General features: G+C 47.2%; 2 protein-coding genes and 2 pseudogenes across 4 annotated transcripts in view; 2 read left to right on the plus strand and 2 right to left on the minus strand.

Annotated features, from left to right (window-relative positions):
- Nucleotides 1-6,796, minus strand: part of DDI2 (DNA damage inducible 1 homolog 2) — a 54,056-nt gene extending 47,260 nt beyond the window's left edge. For 2 of the 3 annotated variants that reach the window (XM_009448861.5, XM_016954644.3), the window contains exon 1: nucleotides 6,358-6,741. In XM_009448861.5, the coding sequence (XP_009447136.3) occupies nucleotides 6,358-6,495 (138 nt within the window). In that variant the 5' untranslated portion in view covers nucleotides 6,496-6,741. Of the gene's footprint in view, nucleotides 1-6,357 lie in introns of all 3 variants that reach the window. The other variant, XM_063785708.1, reaches the window with a different exon arrangement.
- A 10,739-nt stretch (nucleotides 6,797-17,535) lies between these two features.
- On the plus strand, nucleotides 17,536-17,603 carry LOC112207128 (U7 small nuclear RNA; annotated as a pseudogene).
- A 265-nt stretch (nucleotides 17,604-17,868) lies between these two features.
- On the plus strand, nucleotides 17,869-17,912 carry LOC112207172 (U7 small nuclear RNA; annotated as a pseudogene).
- Nucleotides 17,913-19,413: 1,501 nt separating this feature from the next.
- On the minus strand, nucleotides 19,414-21,964 carry LOC129136495 (coiled-coil-helix-coiled-coil-helix domain-containing protein 2-like). Its single transcript, XM_063785711.1, has one exon. The coding sequence runs from the start codon at nucleotides 21,017-21,019 to the stop codon at nucleotides 20,627-20,629; it is 393 nt and encodes a 130-aa protein (XP_063641781.1). The 5' UTR covers nucleotides 21,020-21,964; the 3' UTR covers nucleotides 19,414-20,626.
- Nucleotides 21,965-24,527: the final 2,563 nt, after the last annotated feature.

Consider the following 24,527-nt stretch of genomic DNA (forward strand, 5'->3'; position numbering starts at 1 on the left):
AGCCGCCCTGTCCGGGAGGGAGGTGGGGGGTCAGCCCCCCGCCCGGCCAGCCGCCCCGTCCGGGAGGGAGGTGGCGGGGGTCAGCCCCCCGCCCGGCCAGCCGCCCCGTCCGGGAGGTGAGGGGCGCTTCTGCCCGGCCGCCCCTACTGGGAAGTGAGGAGCTCCTCTGCCCGGCCACCACCCCATCTGGGAGGTGTACCCAACAGCTCATTGAGAACGGGCCATGAAGACAATGGCGGTTTTGTGGAATGGAAAGGGGGGAAAGGTGGGGAAAAGATTGAGAAATCGGATGGTTGCCGTGTCTGTGTAGAAAGAGGTAGACATGGGAGACTTTTCATTTTGTTCTGTACTAAGAAAAATTCTTCTGCCTTGGGATCCTGTTGATCTGTGACCTTACCCCCAACCCTGTGCTCTCTGAAACATGTGCTGTATCCACTCAGGGTTGAATGGATTAAGGGCGGTGCAAGACGTGCTTTGTTAAACAGATGCTTGAAGGCAGCATGTTCGTTAAGAGTCATCACCACTCCCTAATCTCAAGTACCCAGGGACACAAACACTGCGGAAGGCCGCAGGGTCCTCTGCCTAGGAAAACCAGAGAACTTTGTTCACTTGTTTATCTGCTGACCTTCCCTCCACTATTGTCCTGTGACCCTGCCAAACCCCCCTCGGCGAGAAACACCCAAGAATGATCAATAAAAAATAAAAAATTAAAAAAAAAAAAAAATCTTGTCTCTTAAAAAAAAAAAAAAAGAAGAAGAAGAAGAAAACTGCAATTGGAACTGTCTAATTTCAAAGCCCATTACTCGAGGAGTATCATATACAGCTTTCCCAAACATAACCCTAAAGTGGCCTGGTGAATTAGCTGGGTGATTTTAACAAGTACTACTAAGCCATCCATTGCCACTGAGAGACTCTATCCACCAAGAGGATCAAAATACTGTCCACTGCTCAACGCATCCCCATGCCCTGGACATGAAGAAACACCACCAACTGCCCGCTCTGACTCCCACTTCACAGATGCCATACTTCACTCCATCACTGCTTAGTTGCCACAATATTTCCTCAGCAGACAATAGCATTTTTTAAAGGAAGGCAGCATGATCTAACAATAAAAATGTAAAATCTAGATAACCACCACATTGAGCATGTCTATGAAATATGAAATGTTGCTTCAGCGCCAATTTCCTGGAAACACTAGACTGAAGAACCTGGGTGAGGAGCACACGTTCCTCACACTGACAAAGCAGCAGCTGTGCTCCATTTTAGTCTAAGGACATAAATGAGATCAACTAAAGCTTAGCTAAAATTGTAATTGCCACAAAGAACTGATTTCTTTTTGTTTAAATAGGCTTAAGAGTCCAAGAAAGACAATTATTTTGCAGCAAAAGTCCCAAAATAAATCCATGTGATCTTCCAACCAAACATTCAGTATCTATTAGACATGGCTTCAAATCTCTACCAATAAAAACAAAAGGGGATCCGCTGCCGGCATTCTTGATCCTTCCACCATTCATGTTACCCAACTCAACAGCTACAAAGCCCAAAATTCAAGTTTTGCCAGTTATAAGAACATACAACAAGAAAATGTATACAGCTATGAGTCTTAATCAGCAAAACTGGCACAACTGCTGGTACTTACTCCAGAGGAGGCACCCCAGAGACTGAATTATAATCTTAATCAACATTTAACAATAGACTAATTAATAAAACTTCAGAACTTTTAAGCATGAGGTCAGGTGTTTTCTGGTCTCTGAATGAGAGCCTTCTATTAACAAAAAGCTTAACAATAAATTTCTAGCATTACAGAACATAAACTGGTAGGCCAGGTGCAGTGGCTCACACATGTAATCCCAACACTCTGGGAGGCAGAGGCAGGAGAACTGCTTGAGGTTAGGAGTTCAAGCCTAGCACTGGCAAGATCTCGTCTCAAAAAAAAAAAAAAAAAAAAAAAGTCGCAGCTACTTGGGAGGATCCCTTGACCCCAACATGTTGAGGATACAGTGAGCTGTGATTGCAACACTGCATTCCAGCCTGGGCGAGAGCGAGATCCCATCTCTAAAATATAAAGAATATAGATAAAATAAGGGCCATAAACCGGCCACAAAACATTTGGAATTACATCTGAATGGCTTCATAATAGTATTACCATTAATCAAATACCCAATATCTACCAAGTTATCTACATATACTACCCCATGTAATAGCCAATTTGACTTGTATAATCTAAATTTACTAAAAACCTTTCAAAGACTTTATGCTTTTGATCTGGCAACTGCATATCTAAGAATTCATCCTGAGAAAACAGAAATGGAGGCTACAGTCTTAAGTATATGGCTGTTCATGGCATGTTACTTATAACTGCTTCCAATTTTCCCCAATATTATGCTCAACAAAAGGGAGATTGCTAAATTACAACACATCTATATGATGGTATATTATGTAGCCTTTAAAATTATCAATTTGGGGCCGGATGCGGTGGCTCACGCCTCTAATCCCAGCACTCTGGGAGGCCAAGGCAGGCAGATCATCCGAGGTCAGGAGTTTGAGACCAGCCTGGCCAACACAGTGAAACCCCCATCTCCAAAGAAAACAAAAAAATTAGTCAGATGTCGTAGCATACACCTGTAGTCCCAGCTACTTAGGAGGCTGAGGTGGGAGGATCACTTGAGCCCAGGAGATTGAGGCTACAGTGACCTGCGAGCGCACTACTGCCTAGGTGACAGAGCGAGACCCTGTCTCAAAAAAACAAACACACAGAAGATAAAATAGTGGTTTACAAACCACAAATCATGCTGTGTGCATTTCCAAGATCATACAATTACTGCTATTATTTGCCTTTCATTTGAGGGTCCTTGTATGTTGTGCCTACTTTTCCCATATGCCACCTACAGAGGTAAATTATCATGTTTCAAAACTATGAAGACATTAATTTAAAGTGAAGCTAAGTTCTGATAACTGTTTGAAGTTCACCCAGGCAAGTCTGCATCAAAGCATCAAACAGAGCCATGACTGGCTTCCAAGCCCACACTTCTATTAAGAGACAGAACATGCCCAGTTTTAATCACATGTACAAGTAGAGATGGCTTGTTCTAAATTTGTTATCACTGCATTGTAACTACTATAATCAGACTAGAGCTGTTAAAAATTAACACCTTTTCCAACTATATGCTTATTTGCAATTGACACTCAGGTGAAAGACTGAATTCTAAACCATTGATCACCAATGTAGGGCAGCCATGCAAGACAATTCTTTAACGGTGGAGGAAGAAACTGAAAATATTAGAATTTTCATTTCCATTTATTTTAGTTCGTCCTTCCTTAAGTTCCATTTTGTGTGTGTACATTGTTACTTTACAGATAATGTATTATATATGCATATAATGCACGTTATATGTATTATATATGCATATAATGCACGTTATATGTATTATATGCACATGTGGTCATATATAATGTATACAACGTATCAGTTCATGTATATAATGTATTATATACATAACAGAAGCATAATCTGAAATATTTTACTGATAGGGATACATGAATGAAAGTTTGGACACCAGTGGTGTGGACACACAGTGGCAGGAAAAAATAGCCAGAACATAAAAATATATATATTTCCTTGAAGAAATGGAGTCAGAAATGAGAGGTGAAGGAATGGGAATGGAGAATGTAAACAAGAGGAGTTAAACAGTCTAGGAAAGGAAGGGAAGATGAGTAATATGAGAGAACCCTGGGAGGTAATGGGGGGGGGACACTCAAGTAAGTAAACATGATATATTTATGGGTAAAAACTATAATGATGTTTACTATTATGATTTGATGAAAGGAAATGACTCAAGTGTCTAGGGTGGATCCTGTTCCTGCCTGATGGGCAAGCAAGCAAGTGAAAGACAACCGACCACCAGACACCTTAAAATAGATACTGTGTTGTCAGGTTACAATGGAGCCAACAGAACAGACTGGAAAAACAGGAGCTGTTTATGGCTATCTAATACAGGCTTAACACCAGTTGGAGCCCAAGTTTCTATATGCTAATTTGGCTTGGGAAGGAAGTAAATGCCGAAACATTGACGTAATGAACAAGAAATAATTTGGAGTTAGCCTATGTTCAATTACTAAGGTATTCCTAACTTTACCAACTGGCAGAGGGCAATGTCTGGCTGACCACACAATAAATCGTCTTTTGTGATGGCTGTAACAGGAAATTTAAGTCAATTAAAGGGGGTGTCAGGTATCCCTTTGACTTAAATTTCTTGTTTCAGCCATCACAAAAAGTGCAGGAATGGAAACAACCTCAACCTCTGTCTTTTCCCAAGCCCTAACAACAAAACCAATTTACATTTTAATTCCTTATTTTCCCTACCAGCCGGTGATCATAACCAGGGTAATATAACAGCTAGAGGAAAAAACAATTGAAAAAGCCACTATCGGGCCGGGTGCGGTGGCTCACAGCACTTTGGAAGGCCGAGGCGGGCAGACCACGAGGTCAGGAGATCGAGACCATCCTGGCTAACATGGTGAAACCCCTTCTCTACTAAAAATACAAAAAAATGAGTCGGGCGCGGTGGTGGGCGCCTGTAGTCCCAGCTACTCGGGAGGCTGAGGCAGGAGAATGGCGTGAACCCGGGAGGTGGAGCTTGCAGTAAGCCGAGATCGCGCCACTGCACTCCAGCCTAGGTGACAGAGACTCCGTCTTGAAAAAAGAAAAGAAAAGAAAAAGCCACTATCAAAAATTGAAGAGTTGTCCGGGCACGGTGGCTCACACCTGTAATCGCAGCATTTTGGGAGGCCGAGGCGGGCAGATCACTCGAGGTCAGGAGTTTGAAATCAGCCTGGCCAACATGGTGAAACCCCGTCTCTACTAAAAAAAAAAATTACAAAAATTAGCCAGGCGTGGTGGCGCGCGCCCGTAGTCCCAGTTACTCAGGAGGCTGAGGCAGGAGAATCGCTTGAACCCGGGAGGCTGGGGTTGCAGTGAGTCGAGAACGCACCACTGCACTCCAGCATGGGCGACAGAGCAAGACTCCGTCTCAAAAACAAAAACAAAAAAAGAAAAAAAATTGAAGAGTTGATTTTCTCTATTTAAACAGTCCTTTCCTAGTTCTCCACATGAGGCATTCACTGACAGAACTGGTTCCTGAGCTTTTGTGGATTAACTTTTTAAATTCTTTCTGAACAGCTTTATGCCAAGGTTCTAAAGTTCACATTGTGTAAAGGAATCATACTTCTGAACAAAGTATTGACACGTGTTTACCATAAGACAGCAGAACAAGCTGCAGTTGGGCAATCGTTTTGTAAACTATTTCATAACTGCAGTAAAAAATCAAGATTTACTTGATGGAGACTTGGGAGACCTCTATAATTTTCTTAATGTTTAGACTATTTCCTCCAGGCTAAATTTATTAAGTCATGATCTAAGTGTTTTAGTGTAAAGTTTACAGCGTTAGTGTCACCGATTCTGTTTGATAAAGACTAGGGGCAGCCCCAAAGCATTTTGAGAATTACTTTGCTTAGTTAAAATATGAGAGGCTGAACTTCTTTCCAGCAAGCTGAGTAGGGAAATGAAACCACCAAACAGCACTGATACTAGGCCGTTTCCAAGCAAATATCCTTTTAAAGCATTGAGCTTTGAACTGACCCAAACTCTGAACTGTGACCTGAAAGAAAAAGGGCCTTCTGGCTTACTACCAGGGTAGAACCGAAACAAACAAACAGCTTGAGTTGAACCAATAGGTACTGTTTTTCAAAAGAATTTAACCAGAAACGCATGTGGTGGGTAAAGAGCATTTCCAAAGACCCCAAAATGAGGTAGTGCAAGTCTTAAACTTTTTCTTTCACCGGAAGTGCAAATACGTGCATTTAAAGGTAAACTGCGTATATTTAAGCAGAAACCCTCTCCAGAAAAAAAAAAAAAGCAGAGGAACATCTATCTACCACAGTGATCCAAACTGGTATTTCTGGTTTGCAGGATGTATGAATCCTAGCAAACCCACGGCTGCTTCTGAGGTCCACAACGATAACCTACACTCGGGATTAGAAAGAGGGAAGGGCCAAAGAGCCAAAGGTGGGGAGGGTTAGCGCTGCTCAACAGTCCACGCGCCCCTCACGCTGCAGTGGGTGCGTCTGCGGTCAGGTTCTCCGCTCCCTCTCCTCGTACCCCACCCCATGCTCGAAGTGTGTGAGGGCAGCTACTGATGCCAGCTCCCCAGCTCCTTTCCGGATGCGGGGGTGACCTGAGAATGGCTATCCTTGCTCCCCCCAGCCCCCAATTCTTCACCAGTAGCAAAGGGAGGGAGTGGGGCCCCGAGGCGGGGAGGGCTTAGCTCCGGGGCAGGCCCGGCTCGCTGCCCGGCGTACCTGGCTCTCGGCTGCGGGGATGCCAGACTCGAGCTCGCACAGCGCGCGGAAGTTGTGCAGCTCGAAGTCGGCGTCGACCTGGAGGGAAAAGGTCACCTCGGAGAGGTCCCTCCGCACACAGTACACGGTGAGCAGCATGGCCCGGGCCCGACCCGGCTCGGCTCGGCCCGGCCTGGGCGCGGGGCGCAGGGGAAGAGGCGGCGGCGTGGCCTGGCTGGTGCTGCGGGAGGACGGCGCCGGCTGCTCGTTCGCTCGCTCGCTCCCTCCCTCACACACGCTCAGTGAGTCACTCCCTCCCGCCCTCACTAGCAAGCACGGCCGCCGCCACCCGCCTGCGAGTCCGTCTGCCTGCCGGCCTGCCTCCCACGGCTGCCGCCAAGCGCGCCGGCCGCCCGGCGCCCCGCCCCGCCGCAACGCGGCTGCCGTAAAGCCCGCCTCGCCTTCCTCGCCTTCGCAACGCAGCGGGGGGCGGGGCCGGGAAGAGGAGGAGGAAGCCAGGAGAGGATAGGAGGGGGAGGAGTGGGAAGGGGGCGTGGAAGAGGAGAGGGAGGAAGGGCGAGAAAAGGGGAGGGAAGGAAAGGAACGCGGAGAAGGAAATCTCTGCTGACTGGTTGACTTAATGACAGAAGTCTGTGGAGGAGTCCCCGGTCTTATTTATTCACCGAACAGGCATTGATTAAGCGCCTACCATGTGTCGGGCGCTGGCGATGCAGAAATGAATAAAAGGATAAATCCTTCTCCGTAACTCTCAATCTAGTACAGGAGTTAGTAATAAAACATATTTTTCGAGGTAGAAATTGAGGCTCCGACAGAGTAATTCACTTCCTGTCTTAGTGATTTAGGATTGAAACCAAAATCATTACCCTCCCTAGTCTACAGAAGCCAGTTGGCTGTGGCCCACGCCTACCTCCCCAGCCCCTTCTTCCGAGCTCTTCCCACATTCTCTGCCCTTCCAGCCACATAGGTCAGTTCCTCCAAGGCTCCATTCCCCTGTCTTGTAAATAATTTTCTCTCTACTTGGACTGCGTCTGTTTCCTAGCCCTAGCAACTCCTACCACCTAGCACAGTGCCTTTTTGGGCACAGCTTAGAATCTACTCAATAAATATTTGCTACTTTAATGGCCTGTTTTTAAGGCACATAGCTGATGAGTGGTAGAGGCCCAGAACTAACGTGTGGATGAGTAAGAAAACCAAAACTGAAAGATGAACTTGTAATGGATGCCAGATTAGCATCTTTCCATTTACTCCCACTCCCCCCTCCATGGTAGGGAGCCCTTTTCCATTTTAACAGGAGAGAAGGAGCAAATAAGACGGCTGTGGGTGCAGGTAAGTAGGTAGTAAGTAGGCTGTTGGTGGCAGGAAAGGGAGAATTAGCAGCTGAAGGCTTTTACAAAGAGAAATTAGAGGAGCCGGGCGCGGTGGCTCACGCCTGTAATCCCAGCACTTTGGGAGGCCAAGGCGGGCGGATCACAAGGTCAGGAGTTCGAGACCAGCTTGGCCAATATGGTGAAACCCCGTCTCTACTAAAAATACAAAAATTAGCCGGGCATGGTGGCGGACACCTATAGTCCCAGATACTCGGGAGGCTGAGGCAGGAGGATCACTTGAACGCGGGAGGCGGAGGTTGTAGTGAGCCGAGATCAGTCCACTGCGCTCTAGCCTGGGAGACAGAGCCAGATTCTGTCTCAAAAAAAAAAAAAAAAAAAAGAGAAAGTAGAGGCAAAGGGGAGTGAGAATGCTTATATCCCCTACGAGCAACAGAAAGCTTGACTATCAGTGGCATAAACAAACAAGGGTTTATTTTCTCACAGGAGAGAAGGCCTGGAGGTAGCAACAGCATTGGTTGAGTGGCTCACTGAAATCAGGGCCAATACTTTTGTAATTGTTTTGACCTTTTCCTGAGGGTTGCAATATATGGCTGGCTGCCTCCACTGCATGCATCATTTTCCTATTCAAGGAAAAAGCTTGCCCAGAAGTCCCTGTGCACATTTTTGCTTACATCTCACTGGACAGAATTGTGTCACATAGATGCGAGAGAGGCTAGGAACGCAAGTATTTAGCTTTGCCTAAAGGACATAAATAGGGAAAAGGGGGGCTGGGAATGGGGATTAGGAAAGACGTACACAGTGCCTTCTAGAGTGAATGTTTGAAATAACCATTGCAAATTGAAGCAAGTTTAGCTGAGAAATGTTCTAGGATTGCCCAGTGGTGGTATCAAGTAATCAGTTAAGGCTTGAATCATTGATTAATTGTTATATTTGGTCTAGTGGTGCTCAGGTTCCCAGGTCTGGCAGATTTTGTTCTCCAAAGATGACCATGACAGTGCCTCCCATCCTCTATGCTCTTCCTACAACGTGATTGGATAACCCTCCCATTAAGAAGTGGGGTGAATGTCCCTCCCTTTGAATCATGGCTCGGCAGACTAACTCTGGCATAAGTGACATTATGTGATTTCCTTTTTTTTTTTTTTTTTTTATCAAGACAGGGTCTGGCTCTGTCACCCAGGCTGGAGTGCAGTGGCACGATCATGGCTCACTGCAGCCTCAACCTCCAGGGCTCAAGTGATCCCTCCAGCTCAACCTCCCCAGCAGCTGGAACTACAGGTGTGCACCACCACACGCAGCTAATTTCTTTTAGTAGAGATGAGATCTTGCTATGTTGCCCAGGCTTGATTTCCTTTTTATTATGATTTTACATTATTTTTAATTAAAAAAAATAGGGATGAGTCCTTGCTATGTTGACCAGGCTAATCTCCAAATCCTGGCCTCAAGTGATCCTCCCACCTTGGCTTCACGAAGTGCTGGGATTACAGATGTGAGCCATCGCACCTAGCCACTTTGTGTGATTTTTAAGGCTAGGTCTCGCCTGTGTCCACCTGGAGCCAGCAGTTCTCACCCAGCATCCAGCAATATATGCCAGACACCAATGGAGGGGACAAAGCAATGGTGGACAGGCTCAGGCTGGGGCTGCTGCTTCTGGCACTGCTCCTACTTATGCAGATTTATTCAAATCAAACTATTGTAACATTTTCAAGTAACTCCTCCCAGGGTACCTTGTCTGCCCCAAACCCAGCTAATGCCACCACCAAGGCAGTTGGCTGTGCCCTGGAGTCAACTGCCAGTCTCCTCATGGTCTTGCTTTCTCTTCTATATTTCTACTGTTAAGAAACATCTATACTTCCGTGTCTTCTAAACCCATTCCAAATGGCATCTAGGAGTCCAATGTGGCAAGAAAAAAAGCGGGTCTTCATCAAATCTATTAATTTCACACCTTCTTTTACTGATACAGAAAAGGTTGAGAACCTGGCCAGGTGTGGTGGCTCATGCCTGTAATCCCAACACATTGAGAGGTCGAGGCAGGTGGATCACCTGAGGTCAGGAGTTTGAGACCAGCCTGGCCAACATGGTGAAACCCCGTCTCTACTAAAAGTACAGAAAAATTACCCAGATGTGGTGGTGGATACCTGTAATCCCAGCTACTTGGGAGGCTGAGGCAGGAGAATTGGTTGAACCTGGGAGGCAGAGGTTGCAGTGAGCCGAGATTGCGCCATTGCACTCCAGCCTGGGCAACAAGAGCAAAACTCTGTCTCAAAAAAAAAAAAAAAAAAAAAAAAAAAAAGGCCAGGCGCGGTGGCTCACATCTGTAATCCCAGCACTTTGGGAGGCCGAGGCAGGTGGATCACAAGGTCAGGAGTTCAAGACCAGCCTGACCAACATGGTGAAACCCCGTCTCTACTAAAAATATAAAAATTAGCCAGACGTGGTGGCGTGTGCCTGTAATCCCAGCTACTCAGGAGGCTGAGGCAGGAGAATGGCTTGAACACGGGAGGCAGAGGGTGCAGTGAGCCGAGATCGCGCCATTGCACTCCAGCCTGGGCGACAGAGTGAGACTCCATTTCAAAAAAAAAAAAAAAAAAAAGGAAAGAAAGAAAGAAAAGGTTGAGAACCCCAAATTTAATTGCTTTGAAGAACACGTGAAGGGTTTGACTAGATGATGGATGCCAATATTAAATCTGCTTAAATGTCATGTACAAGATGAAGAGAGGCAACATCCAAAATTGAAGACATTATTTCTTGAATGTGGCTTAAGAAATGTGGACACTTAAAACTACCTTGAAAATAAGAATAGTAGATCCTGAGACAAAACTTGGGTAATAAAAAAAAATAATAATAATAAATAATAGATTTTATCTTGTCTAGAAATAAAGATGTAATATGGAGTGGAGATTCAGTTTTCATTTGGTTCATTAAGTCTATACGGCAGTAAAACCAGTAAAATAAAAGATTTCCATTGGCAGGGGTGGGGGTGGCTCATACCTGTAATCCCAGCACTTTGGGAGGCCACAGCAGGAGGATCGATTGAGCCCAAGAGTTCGAAATCACCCTGGGCAACAGGGTGAGACCCCATCTCTACAAAAAAAAAATTATTTTAATTAAATTAATTAATTAATTTATTGAGATGGAGTCTCATTCTGTTGCCCAGGCTGGAGTGCAGTGGCGCGAGCTCAGCTCACTGCAACCTCCACTTCCCTGGCTCGTGATTCTCCTGCCTCAGCCTCCCAAGTTGCTGGGATTACAGGCCTGCACCACCATGCCCCGCTAATTTTTATTTTTTGTTTTTCCTTTCTGAGACACAGTCTCGCTCTGCCATCCAGGCTGGAGTGCAGTGGTGCGATCTCAGCTCACTGCAACCTCTGCCTCCCAGGTTCAAGTGATTCTTGTGCCTCAGCCTCCTGAGTAGCTGGGATTACAGGCACCCACCACCATACCTGGCTAATTTTTGTATTTTTAGTGGAGACAGGGTTTCACCATGTAGGCCAGGCGGGTCGCAAACTCCTGACCTCAGGTGATCTACCCACTGGGCCCCCCAAAGTGCTGGGATTACGGGCATGAGCCACTGCACCTGGCCATAATCTCCTTTTTTTTTTTTTAAGGCAGCATTTCACTCTTGTCCCCCAGGCTGGAGTGCCATGGCATGATCTCAGCTCACTGCAATCTCCACCTCCCGGGTTCAAGCAATTCTCCTTCTTCAGCCTCCTGAGTAGCTGGGACTACAGGAGCATGCCACCATGCCCAGCTAATATTTGTATTTTTAGTAGAGATGGGGTTTCACCATGTTGGCCAGGCTGGTCTCAAACTCCTGACCTCAGGCAATCCAGCTGTCTCGTCCTCCCAAAGTGCTGGGATTACAGGTGTGAGCCACCGTGCCTGGCCCAAAAATTTAAAAAAAGAGGTGGGCATGGTGTCATACACCTGTGGTCACAGCTACCCAAGAGACTGAGGTAGGATGATCACTTCAGCCCTGGAGGTCAAGGCTGCAGTAAGCCATTATCATGGCACTCCAGCCTGGGTGACAGAGCAAGATCCTGTCTTAAAGTTTAAAAAAGCTTCCATGGCTGGGTGCAGTGGCTCACACCTGTAATCCCAGCACTTTGGGAGGCCAAGGCGGGTGGATCACAAGGTCAGGAGTTCAAGACCAGCCTGGCCAAGATGGTGAAACCCCATCTCTACTAAAAATACAAAAAATTAGCTGGGCACGGTGGCAAGTGTCTGTAATTCCAGCTACTCGGGAGGCTGAGGCAGGAGAATCGTGTGAACTCGGAGGGTGGAGGTTGCAGTGAGCTGAGACTGCACCACTGCACTCCAGCCTGGAAGACAGAGTGAGACTCCATCTCAAAAAAAAAAAAAAAAAAAAAAAAAAGCTTCCATCGTCCTATAAATCCTCAATGTATTGTTTCAGCAGTACTAATTTAATGCCAATATATTAAGTTTTACATTGTTAGGCTATCACTGTTCTTTTGGTAACTGAATTCTTTTTCCTCTGAGGATTTGGATTTGACATTGCATTTGACCTTTTATGTAGTAATTGACATGTGCCAGGGCAATGATAGACTGCAATCTACCCCCAAGTCCAAGCATCATCAATAACTCTTGTTTATCCTTAGAGAGTCAAATCGTAGGCATTTCATTTCACCTATTTTCATTCAACAAGGACACCAGATTCATTAAAGGGCTGGGTGCGGTGGCTCACCCCTGTAATCCCAGCACTTTGGGAGGCTGAGGCAGGTGGATCACTTGAGGTCAGGAGTTCGAGACCAGCCTGACCAACAAGATGAAACCCTGTCTCTACTAAAAATACAAAAATTAGCTGGGCATGGTGGTGCACCTGTAATCCCAGCTACTCAGAGGCTGAGATAGGAGAATTGTTTGAACCTTAGAGCCAGAGGTTGCAGTGAGCCGAGATCATGCTACTGCTGTCCAGCCTGGGAGACACAGTGAGACTCCATCTCAAAAAACAAAAAAAGATCTGTTTTGAAGGTAAAATTATAAACCTTGAAATTAAAAGGGCAAAAATGTAAAGGAGCCAAAAACTGTATATCAAGTATTTGGAAAGTAAAGACTGAAAGTTAACTTGCATTAAAGTCACAAAAACTTTTATACTCTTTTCTTTTTCTTTCTTTCTTTTTTTTTTTTTTTGAGACGGAGTTTCACTCTTGTTGCCCAGGCTGGAGTGCAATGGCACGATCTTGGCTCACCACAACCTCCGCCTCCCAGGTTCAAGCGATTCTCCTGCCTCAGCCTCCTGAGTAGCTGGGATTACAGGCCCGCACCACCACGCTCGGCTAATTTTGTATTTTTAGTAGAGATGGAGTTTCTCCATGTTGGTCAGGCTGGTCTTAAACTCCTGACCTCAGGTGATCCGCCCGCCTCAGCCTCCCAAAGTGCTGGGATTACAGGCCTGAGCCACTGTGCCCAGGCTATACTCTTTTTCTGTAAATGCTTTTTGCAAACAACAACTATGGATCAGAATAGCTGCATTTAAAACACATTTTGGGGCTTTTTCTTTTTTTGAGACAGAGTCTTACTCTGTCACCCAGGCTGGAGTGCAATGGAGCGATCTTGGCTCACTGCAACCTCCGCCTCCTAGGTTCAAGTGATTCTCCTGCCTCAGCCTCCCGAGTAGCTGGGATTACAGGTGCACAACACCACACCCCGCTAATTTTTGTATTTTTTGTAGAGATGGCATTTCACCATGTTGGCCAGGATGGTCTTGAACTCCTGACCTCGTGATCTGCCCACCTCAGCCTCCCAAAGTGCTGGGATTACAGGCGTGAGCCACCGCACCTGGCTGGGGCCTTTTTTTTTAAGAGACATGGTCTCACCCTGTTACCCAGGCTAGAGTTCACTGCGGCCTCAACCTCCTGGACTAAAGCAATCCTCCTGCCTCAGCCTCCCAAGTAGCTAGCACTACATGCATGTGCCACCATTCCCAGCGAATTTTTATCTTTTTGTAGAAATAGGAGTCTTTCTATGTTCCCAAGCTGTTCTTGAACTCCTAGGCTCAAGCAATCCTCTTACCTCATCTCCTAACGTGCTGGGATTACAGACATGAGCCATCATGCCCTGTTTGAAACACATTTTGTTACGTCAATATTTTTAGATAGTTAGAACCTGGTCCTAAACCGTAAAGTAGGCTTGATTCTGTAATAAAAATGTTTACAACTGTCTTGACACACAGAAACCTTTTTAAAAATAGACACTCCCTGAAGTCCTTTGTTCACAAGGTCACACACTGATGCTTATGTGTTCCAGCATCTAATATGGCCACAGTAGTCTTTTTTTTTCCATCTTTAGAAACCTACACGGGAACAGCAGATGAAACAGATATGAACCCACTCCACTGTGTGTGTGAATGAACACTCCCTTTTGCTCCATGCGGAAATGCTGTACATCTATTTTGGATTGTATATTTGTGTGTGTATGCTTTGATTCATAGTAACTTGTTATGAAATTGATTTGTATTGAATACAAACTGCAAATAAAAATAAATCAATGGCTGAAAAAAAGTCAGTACAGCTTCTCCGTGATTCTCTTGGAACGCTTGCTCTTGGAACCCAGCAGCCATGCTGTGAGGAAGCCCAAACTACACCACACGGTGAGACCGCATGGAGAAAATATGTGTGGTTGTTCCAGAAAGCTGCTCAGCTGAGGGGAAAGCTGATTAGCGGGAAAACCCACCAAGCACAGAAGTGAAGACACTTTCAAATGACTTCAACCCCCAGATGTTGAATCATCTCCAACTTATGAGTCTTTCCAGATGAGGCTTCAGACATCATGGAGCCGTCTCCACTGTATTCCCTTTGAATTTCTGACCTACAGAAACTATAAGCATAATAAAATAAAAATACAAAGTAAAACTAAAATGAGATACCACTTTATGCTCACTAGGATGGCTATAATAAAAAAGACAGAGTTGGGCGTGGTGGCTCATACCTGTAATCCCAGCACTTTGGGAGGCCGAGGAGGGCAGATCCCGAGGTCAGGAGTTCGAGACCAGCCTGACTAACATGGTGAAACCCCGTCTCTACTAAAAATATAAAAATTAGCTGGACATGGTGGTGTGTGCCTGTAATCCCAGCTACTTGGGAGGCTGAGGCAGGAGAATTGCTTGAACCCAAGAGGTGGATGTTGCAGTGAGCCGAGATCGTGCCATTGCACTCCAGCCTGGGTGACAGAGTGAGACTCCATCTCAAAAAAAATGAAAATAAAAAAATAAAAATTAGCCGGCTGTAGTGACATGCGCCTATAACTCCAGCTATTCTGGAGGCTGAGGCAGGATAATCGCTTGAATCCTGGAGGTGGAGGTTGCAGCGTGCCGAGAATGTGCCACTGCACTCCAGCCTGGGGGACAGAGGGAGACTCTGTCCAAAAAGATACTCAAAAAAAAAAAAAAAAAAAAAAAAAAAGGCAGATGATAACAAGTGGTGATGAGGATGTGGAGAAATAGGAAGCCCTAATAGACTGCTGGCGGGAATGTAAAATGGTGCAGCCACTTTGGAAAAAAGTTTGGCAGTTCCTCAAAAAGTTAGACATACAGGATAGGCACAGTGGCACATGCCTATAATCCCAGCACTGTGAGACTGAGGTGGGAGGATCACTTGAGCCCAGGAGTTGGAACCAGCCTGGTTAACATTGTGGGACCCCATTTCTTAAAAAAAAAAAAAAAAAAAGGTGGGGGGGCCAGGCGCAGTGGCTCACGCCTGTAATATCAGCACTTTGGGAGGCTGAGGCAGGTGGATCACTTGAGGTCAGGAGTTCAAGACCATCCTGGCAAACACGGTGAAACCCTGTTTCTACTAAAAATACAAAAATTAGCTGGGCGTTGTGGCACACGCCTGTAGTCCCAGCTACCTGGGAGGCTGAAGCAGGAGAATTGCTTGAACATGGGAGGTGGAGTTTGCAGTGAGCCGACGTTGCACCACTGCACTCCAGCCTGGGAAACAGAGCAAGACCCTGTCTTAAAAAACAGATAAACCTCTCCCTAAACAGAGCAAGACCCTGTCTTAAAAAACAGATAAACCTCAACCTCAACCTCTCCCTCTCCCTCTCTTTCCACGGTCTCCCTCTCCCTCTTTCCACGGTCTCCCTCTGATGCCGAGCCAAAGCTGGACTGTACTGCTGCCATCTTGGCTCACTACAACCTCCCAGCCTGATTCTCCTGCCTCAGCCTGCCGAGTGCCTGAGATTGCAGGCGCGCGCCGCGACACCTGACTGGTTTTCGTATTTTTTTGGTGGAGACGGGGTTTCGCTGTGTTGGCTGGGCTGGTCTCCAGCTCCTAACTGCGAGTGATCCGCCAGCCTCGGCCTCCCGAGGTGCTGGGATTGCAGACGGAGTCTGGTTCACTCAGTGCTCAGTGGTGCCCAGGCTGGAATGCAGTGGCGTGATCTCGGCTCGCTGCAACCTACACCTCCCAGCCGCCTGCCTTGGCCTCCCAAAGTGCCAAGATTGCAGCCTCTGCCCGGCCGCCACCCCGTCTGGGAAGTGAGGAGCGTCTCTGCCTGGCCGCCCATCGTCTGGGACGTGAGGAGCCCCTCTGCCTGGCTGCCCAGTCTGGAAAGTGAGGAGCGTCTCTGCCCGGCCGCCATCCCATCTAGGAAGTGAGGAGCGTCTCTGCCCGGCCGCCCATCGTCTGAGATGTGGGGACCGCCTCTGCCCCGCCGCCCCGTCTGAGAAGTGAGGAGACCCTCCGCCTGGCAACCGCCCCCTCTGAGAAGTGAGGAGCCCCTCCGCCCGGCAGCCACCCCATCTGAGAAATGAGGAGCCCCTCCGCCCGGCAGCCACCCAGTCTGGGAAGTGAGGAGCGTCTCCGCCCGGCAGCCACCCCGTCCGGGAGGGAGGTGGGGGTCAGCCCCCGCCCGGCCAGCCACCCCGTCCGGGAGGGAGGTGGGGGTCAGCCCCCGCCAGGCCAGCCGCCCCGTCCGGGAGGGAGGTGGGGGGGTCAGCCCCCCCCCCGGCCAGCCGCCCCGTCTGGGAGGTGAGGGGCGCCTCTGCCCAGCCGCCCCTACTGGGAAGTGAGGAGCTCCTCTGCCTGGCCACCACCCCGTCTGGGAGGTGTACCCAACAGCTCATTGAGAACGGGCCATGATGACAATGGCGGTTTTGTGGAATAGAAAGGGGGGAAAGGTGGGGAAAAGATTGAGAAATCGGATGGTTGCCATGTCTGTGTAGAAAGAGGTAGACATGGGAGACTTTTCATTTTGTTCTGTACTAAGAAAAATTCTTCTGCCTTGGGATCCTGTTGATCTGTGACCTTACCCCCAACGCTGTGCTCTCTGAAACATGTGCTGTGTCCACTCAGGGTTAAATGGATTAAGGGCGGTGCAAGATGTGCTTTGTTAAACAGATGCTTGAAGGCAGCATGCTCCTTAAGAGTCATCACCACTCCCTAATCTCAAGTACCCAGGGACACAAACACTGCGGAAGCCCGCAGGGTCCTCTGCCTAGGAAAACCAGAGACCTTTGTTCACTTGTTTATCTGCTGACCTTCCCTCCACTATTGTCCTATGACCCTGCCAAATCCCCCTCTGCGAGAAACACCCAAGAATGATCAATTAAAAAAAAAACACACACACAAAGAAAAAAAAAAGAAAAAACAGATAAACAAGCAAACAAACTTAGACAAAGAGTTACCAAATGATCCAGAACTTCTACCCCCAAAAATATACCCAATAAAAATAAAAATATATGTCCACACAAAAACTTGTACATAAATGTTCATAGCAGCATTAGTCGTAATAGCCAAAAGTAGAAACAAGTATCCATCAACTGATGAATGGATAAATAAAATGTGGTATATCCATATAAAAGAATATTATTTGGCAACCGAAAAAGAAGTATTAGTGCTACAGTTCTTTTAGAATTTGTCTAGCAGGGCCAGGCGCGGTGGCTCACGCCTGTAATCCCAGCACTTCGGGAGGCCGAGGCGGGTTGATCACGAGGTCAGGAGTTCAAGACCACCCTGGCCAAGATGGTGAAACCCCATCTCCACTAAAAATACAAAAAAATTAGCCGGGTGCAGTGGCAGGTGCCTGTAATCCCAACTACTCGGGAGGCTGAGGCAGGAGAATCGTTTGAACTCGGTGGGCAGAGGTTGCAGTGAGCCAAGATCGTGCCACTGCACTTCAGCCTGGGTGACAGAGTGAGACTCCATCTCAAAAAAAAAAAAAAAAAAGAATTTGTTTAGCAGGTTTTCTGGTCTTCACTGGAAAGCCCCTTTAAAAAAATTAAAATAAAAGTATTGATATATACTATAACATAGATTAACCATGAAAATGTTATGCTAGGTTAAAGGAACCAGTAACAAGAGATATATACTGTATGAGTCCAATTATATGAAATATCCAGAAAAGGCAATCCATAAGAGACAAAGTTTATTTTATTTATTTATTTATTTTTGAGGAAAAAAAAACCTGTCACCACGCCCAGGTAATTTTTTTTTTTTTTTGCGATGGAGTCTTGCTCTGTTGCCGAGGCTGGAGTGCAGTGGCGTGATCTCGGCTCACTGCAAGCTCCGCCTCCCGGGTTAACGCCTTTCTCCTGCCTCAGCCTCCCAATTAGCTGGGACTACTGGTGCCCACCACTGCGCCTGACTAATTTTTTGTATTTTTAGTAGAGAAGGGGTTTCACCATGTTGGCCAGGTTGGTCTCAAACTCCTGACCTCAGGTGATCCACCTGCTTCAGCCTCCCAAAGTGCTGGGATTACAGGTGTGAGCCACCGCACCTGGCAGACAAGAAGTTTATTAGTGGTTGCCTAGGGCTTGTGGAGAATCGGGGGATGGCAGTATATGGGAAGTGACTGCTAATGGGTATAGAATATCTTTTTGGAGTAATGAAAATGTTCTAAAATTGATTTGTGGTGTTTGTTACACACACCTGTGAATATACCAAAAACCACTGAATTGTACATTTTATTTATTTTTTGAGACAGAGTCTCGCTGTGTTGCCCAGGCTAGAGTGCAGTGGCGCGATCTCAGCTCACTGCAACCTCCGCCTCCTGGGTTCAAGTAATTCTCTTGCCTCAGCCTCCCTAGTAGCTGGGATTACAGGCATGTGCCACCATGCCCGGCTACTTTTGTATTTTTTAGTAGAGAGAGTGTTTCTCCATGTTGGTTCGGCTGGTCTTGAACTCCCGACCCCAGATGATCCACCCACCTTGGCCTCCCAGAGTGCTGGGTTTACAGGCGTGAGCCACCGCGCCCGGCTGAATTGTACATTTTAAATGGGTGATTTTGTGATATGTGATTTAATCTCAATAAAGTTGTTAAAAATTAGTTTTGAAAAGTTCACACTGGCTGTTGAGTGGAGAATGGGTTGTACCGGGCAAAAGGAGAAACACAAAAATGTTTATGGGGCTAGAAAGGTGGCGACAAAAGAGAGAGAAGCAGGTGGATTAGAGAGATACTTTGAAAAGTCAACAGGACTTGCCAATTGGTTGGACCTGGAGAATGAGGGAGAGGGAGGAATGACTTCTGAGTTGAGGGAAAGTAAACCCAAGAAATGATACACGATCAATAAATCCCGGTATCCAAGATGTACTCTGTGTTGTACTAGGATTCAGATCCAAGATTCAACTCCTTGGAATGGGTTAGGGTTGGATTTAGGATATTTTACAACACCCTCCCACCTAGATCCAACAAGCTTATGTGGCAGACCCGCCTGCTCACAGTTCTGCTCACTGAACTCTCCCCACCACCCCCTGCCTCTCTTAAGAGAATCACTTCTGTAGCAGAGTTCCCACAGCTCTTTGCCCCTCAGCTGCTTTCCTCTTGGGCCTCACCCCTTTTGGACTCTGCTCAATAGCGTCTTGGGATCTGGCTCAGAGTGTAGACTCCTACTTTTCTCATCACTCTATGAGACACACTTTGAACCTCCATTACCTGTGACCATAAATGGCTAGAGATATTTCCAGTCCTTAATTTTAAGTCAGGATGGGGTGGCGTGGAGGTTGAGAGCAGGGAGAGCTCAGAAACCAGAATCCTGCTCTAGACCAGCAGTGCTACCAAGAAGAATAAGTCCCATTTATTGATCAACACTGTGCGTCAAGCACCTTCCAAATGATTGCTAACATTTCCAAATATTGACTTTGTGCCGGACACTCTTCTAAGCACTTTATGTGTATTGAGTCACTTAATTCTCACAGAAATCCTAGGAGGTATTATCTTCATTTTACAGATGAAACTGAAGGATAGAGGAGGGACAGTCTCTTGCCTAAGGATACACAAGCAGTACATGACGGCACAAGGATTCAAAGCAGGTAATCTGACTCAAGCTCAGTCCTCACTACCAGTTTATATTGCTACATGTAAGACCTCATTTCATCCTTCTAGAAGTCCTCAGAGACAGGAACTGTGAGTAATCATTCCCATTTCATGGATAAAGAAACTGAGGCATGGGGATTTTAATTAATGTACCCGAGTTCACATAGCTAGTAAACCGCAGACTCTCCAAATTGGAAGACAGTTGTGGAGTGAAAATATTTATTATTATTATTTTTTTGAGACGGAGTCTCATCCTGTTGCCCAGGCTGGAGTGCAGTGGCACATCTCGGCTCACTGCAACCTCTGCCTCCCAGGTTCAAGCGATTCTCCTGCCTCGGACTCCCTAGTAGCTGGGATTAAAGGCGTGCACCACCATGCCTGGCTATTTTTTTTTCTTTTTTGGAAGAAAATGACTTTATTCTAATTAACTCACAAATAATAAAATCATAACAGCTAGTTTAAGGAGGCCACACAAACATTTGCCCAGTCCCAGATTCTACAGAGTAGGAACACCCTCCCTTCCATTTCAATTCTGAAGCAAGGAAGCTAGGAATGACAGGAGAAGTTTAACTGATGCTTACACTTTATACCCTCACTACCAATTCTATTTTTATACTAAATTAATTAGTATGAGAGCTGATTTTCCATCTCTCCAGGTTGAACTTCTTGATTAGGCCAATCCGTTTGCAAGTCGGCACTGTTTCAGCACCTCACTGAAACCCTCACAGAGCTTGATGTCACCCTGGTTCTCGGCACACTCCAGAAACTCTTTGATCTCATAGAAGCAAGGCTGCTGCTGCTGTGCCGGCTGGGTTCCCTGAGGCTCCTGGTAAGCGATGTCAGGCCTCGCAGGCTCAGCATTACTTCCTCCACTGAAGCCCCCAGTAATGGCATGACCCAGTGTGTGCCCCACAGCAGAGCCCACAGCCACGCCAGCTGCAGTGGTTGCCATCTGGGCCATCAGACCTGGCTGCCGGGGCGCAGCAGCAGAAGAGCCAACTGTAGATGGCGGAGCCGCTGCTGGTGGCTGAGCGACTGGTGCTGGCCTGGGTGCAGCTCTCATCTAAGGGGCCCGGCTGGCCGGAGGTGCCATGCGGGAGGTGTGGCTTCGGCTTCCAGGTATCCTAGGTACGCGACGGCTCGGCCTCCGGACGTGTGACAACCAGCGAAGAGCTAAGTGACTTCTTCCGCCTGGCTTATTTTTGTATCTTTAATAGAGACGGGTTTCACCATGTTGGCCAGGCTGGTCTCGAACTCCTGACCTCAGGTGATCCGCCTGGCTCAGCCTTTCAAAGTCCTGGGATTACAGGCATGAGCCACCAGGCCGAAAACATTTATTTCTAACCTTTAGAGCACAAACTCTCTGTCTATACTAATTACATGGGGAGTCACCTTGCTGCGCTCCAAAACGCTCACTTTCATCACCACATGGTCACCAACAAAGTTTCGTTTCTTTTCTTTTAAGTGGCGTGATCTCGGCTCACTGCAACCTCTGCCTCCTGGGTTCAAGCGATTGTCCTGCCTCAGCCTCCAGAGTAGCTGGGATTACAGATGCGCGCCACCACACACGGCTAATTTTTGTACTTTCAGTAGAGATGGGGTTTCGCCATGTTGGCCAAGCTGGTCTCAAACTCCTGACCTCAAGTGATCCCAAAGCGCTGAGATTACAGGCATGAGCGACCACGCGCCCGACCTTCACCCATTATTTGTCAGGAAATTTCTGGCCAGCCTAACATTAGCAGGTGTTGACTTAACTAAAAGCTTCTGTCTTACTTTGAGGAAATGCTCTTGCACAACTGAACTAGCCTCATTGACACAATTCTGCACCGTTTCACTGCTTCACCATAGCCAGCCCAGACAAGTCTCAAGCGCCGGTTTCCTTTCTTTGGTAGCACCAGCCAAAGCCAGGACTTTGTAAAGAGATACGGCGGAAACCCCAGGAATGCCTCGCCTATGCGCTCAGCGCCACACCTGCCTTCGCGAAAAGCTCTGCCAAAGGGCGGTTGCGCCGCATCACGTGCCTGCGGCGTAATCTCCCACTGGGCAGCGGCGCTGGCTCACGTGACACGTGCAGGCCAATGCCTGGCGTCCGCGCGTTTGGCTCCTGGTTGCTAGGCGACGCCAACCCGATTCTGGTTGCTGGAGTTTATCCTCCCGAGGTTGCTGTGCGAGTTTCGGACTCAGCTCAAGCGCTTGGATCCCTCCAGCACCTGCGAGGGCTTCTCCTGGCTGCCGCTTTCGTTCTGGCGAATGTTCGGGGTGGCAGCCCCCCTTCGAGGCTTGCACGAGGGCGTCCAGGCATCCGCGATCAAGCGGGCCTTGCTGCCTTTGGGGCTGACCCTGCGGCTGGGGTGCTGCGGCGTCGCTCTGGCTATGCCCGGTCCACTCACGGACTCCCTACTTTGGCCTGCTCAGCTCAGGAGAACCGGGCCCGACTCCATTTCGGGCAGTGGTGGACAGGGAAACTAGTGCCTGCCTGTAGTGGTCCCAGGCATAGAGCTTCCTGCAGCTACCTTGTGGCTTAGTTCAGGTTTTGTTGCTTTGACCACCGATGAGAAATGTGCAGTAGGGACCCTGTAGGAGTCTGCTTACCCGAAATGGTTTCTGTCTTGAATAGTTGTTGAGTGAAAGGTAACGTGTTTCGATTAAATATATATGTGTGTGTGTGTGTGTGTGTTCCCAGAAGTGAAAATACAAATATTCTTTTTTTTTTTTTTTGAAATGGAGTCTCGCTCTGTCGCCCAGGTTGGAGTGCAGTGGCGCGGTCTCGGCTCACTGCAACCTCTGCCTCCCGGGTTCTCTGCCTCAGTCTCCCAGTAGCTGGGATTACAGGCGCCCACCACCACGCCTAGCTAATTTTTTTTTTTTTTTTAGTAGAGACGGAGTTTCACCATCTTGGCCAGGCTGGTCTTGAACTCCTGACCTCGTGATCCACCCACCTCGGCCTCCCAAAGTGCTGGAATTACAGGTGTGAGCCACTGCGCCTGGCCTAGGATTTTCAATCTAGAAACGGTCGTGGAGTGTCTGGGACTTGTATGTAGCTCGCTGTTTACTAGCGGGTTTGGTATTTCACGTGTATTTAATTTATATTTGGATGGATTTTACTTACTTCTCTAATCAGCCTGTGAACTAAAGTGAACAAACAGGTTTCAGTGCCCTTTGTTTTCAGACATAAGGAAACATGACCGGAGAAATTACAGTCATGCATTGTTTAACCGAGATATGAGAAATGCATCTTAGGTGACTCTATCATTGGAATATCATAGAGTTTTTTTGTTTGTTTGTTTTGTTTTGTTTTTGAGATAGGGTCTTGCTGTGTCGCTCAGGCTGCAGTGCAGTGGTGCCATCACAGCTCGCTGCAACCTCGATCTGCTGTGATCCTTCTGCCTCAGCCTCCTGAGTAGCTGGGACTGCAGGCCTGCATCACCATGCCAGGCTAATTTTTTAAAATTAAATTATATATTTTTGTATATTTTAATTTTATAGAGAAAGGGTCTTGCTATGTTTCTCAGGCTGGTCTCGAACTCCTGGTCTCAAGCAATCCACCTGCCTCAGCCCCCCAAAGTGCTGGGATTACAGGCGTGAGCTACCATGTCTAGACCACAGCCGGCTAATTTTAAATTTTTTTGTATAGACAGGGTTTCTCCCTCTGTTGCCCAGTCTGGTCTCCAACTCCTGGGCTCAAGCAGTCTTCCTGCCTTGGCCTTCTAAAGTGTTGGAATTACAGACATGAGCCACTGAGCCCTGCCCATAGAGTGTACTTACGCAAACCTAGATAGTATAGCCTACTGCACACCTAGGCTATATGATACAGCCTACTGCTCCTAGGCTACAAATCTCTACAGCATGTTACTGTACTGTATACTGTAGGCAATTGTAACACAATGGTTGGTATTTTTGTATCTAAACATAGAAAGGGTACAATAAAAATGGTACAATAAAAATACAATATTGTAATCTGATGGAACCACTGTCTTATATGCAGTCTGTTGTTGACTAAAGATTATGTGACATGTGACTGTATTTGCTCAATGTATTGCATGGAGAGGGCCAGTGCTTCTCAAATGTGTGTAGTAACCACTTAGCAATCTTTTGTTTTTTTAAGACGGAGTCTCACTCTGTCACCCACGCTGGAGTGCAGTGGTGCGATCTTGGCTCACTGCAACCTCTGCCCCCAGGGTTCAAGCAATTCTCCTGCCTCAGCCTCCTGAGTAGCTGGGATTTCAGGCGCACACCACCACGCCCGGCTAATTTTTGTATTTTTAGTAGAGATGGGGTTTCACCATCTTGGCCAGGCTGGTCTTGAACTCCTGACCTCGTGATCCACCCCCTCGGCCTCCCAGAGTGCTGGGATTACAGGCGTGAGCCACCGCGCCCGGCCAGGAACCTTGTTAAACTGTATATTCTGATTCATTAGGTCTGGGGCAGGTCCTGAGAATTTCTGCAGTTCTGACAAGCTCCCAGGTGTATATGATTCTGCTGGTGTGATGCACGCCTCAAATGGCAGTAGCCCTAAGTGACACGGTTAATAGCACAATTGCCTCCTTTCCATATCTGATTCTTATGCCCAA

This window comes from Pan troglodytes, chromosome 1 (assembly GCF_028858775.2).
Source record: "Pan troglodytes isolate AG18354 chromosome 1, NHGRI_mPanTro3-v2.0_pri, whole genome shotgun sequence".
Classification (NCBI taxonomy): Eukaryota; Metazoa; Chordata; class Mammalia; order Primates; family Hominidae; genus Pan; species Pan troglodytes.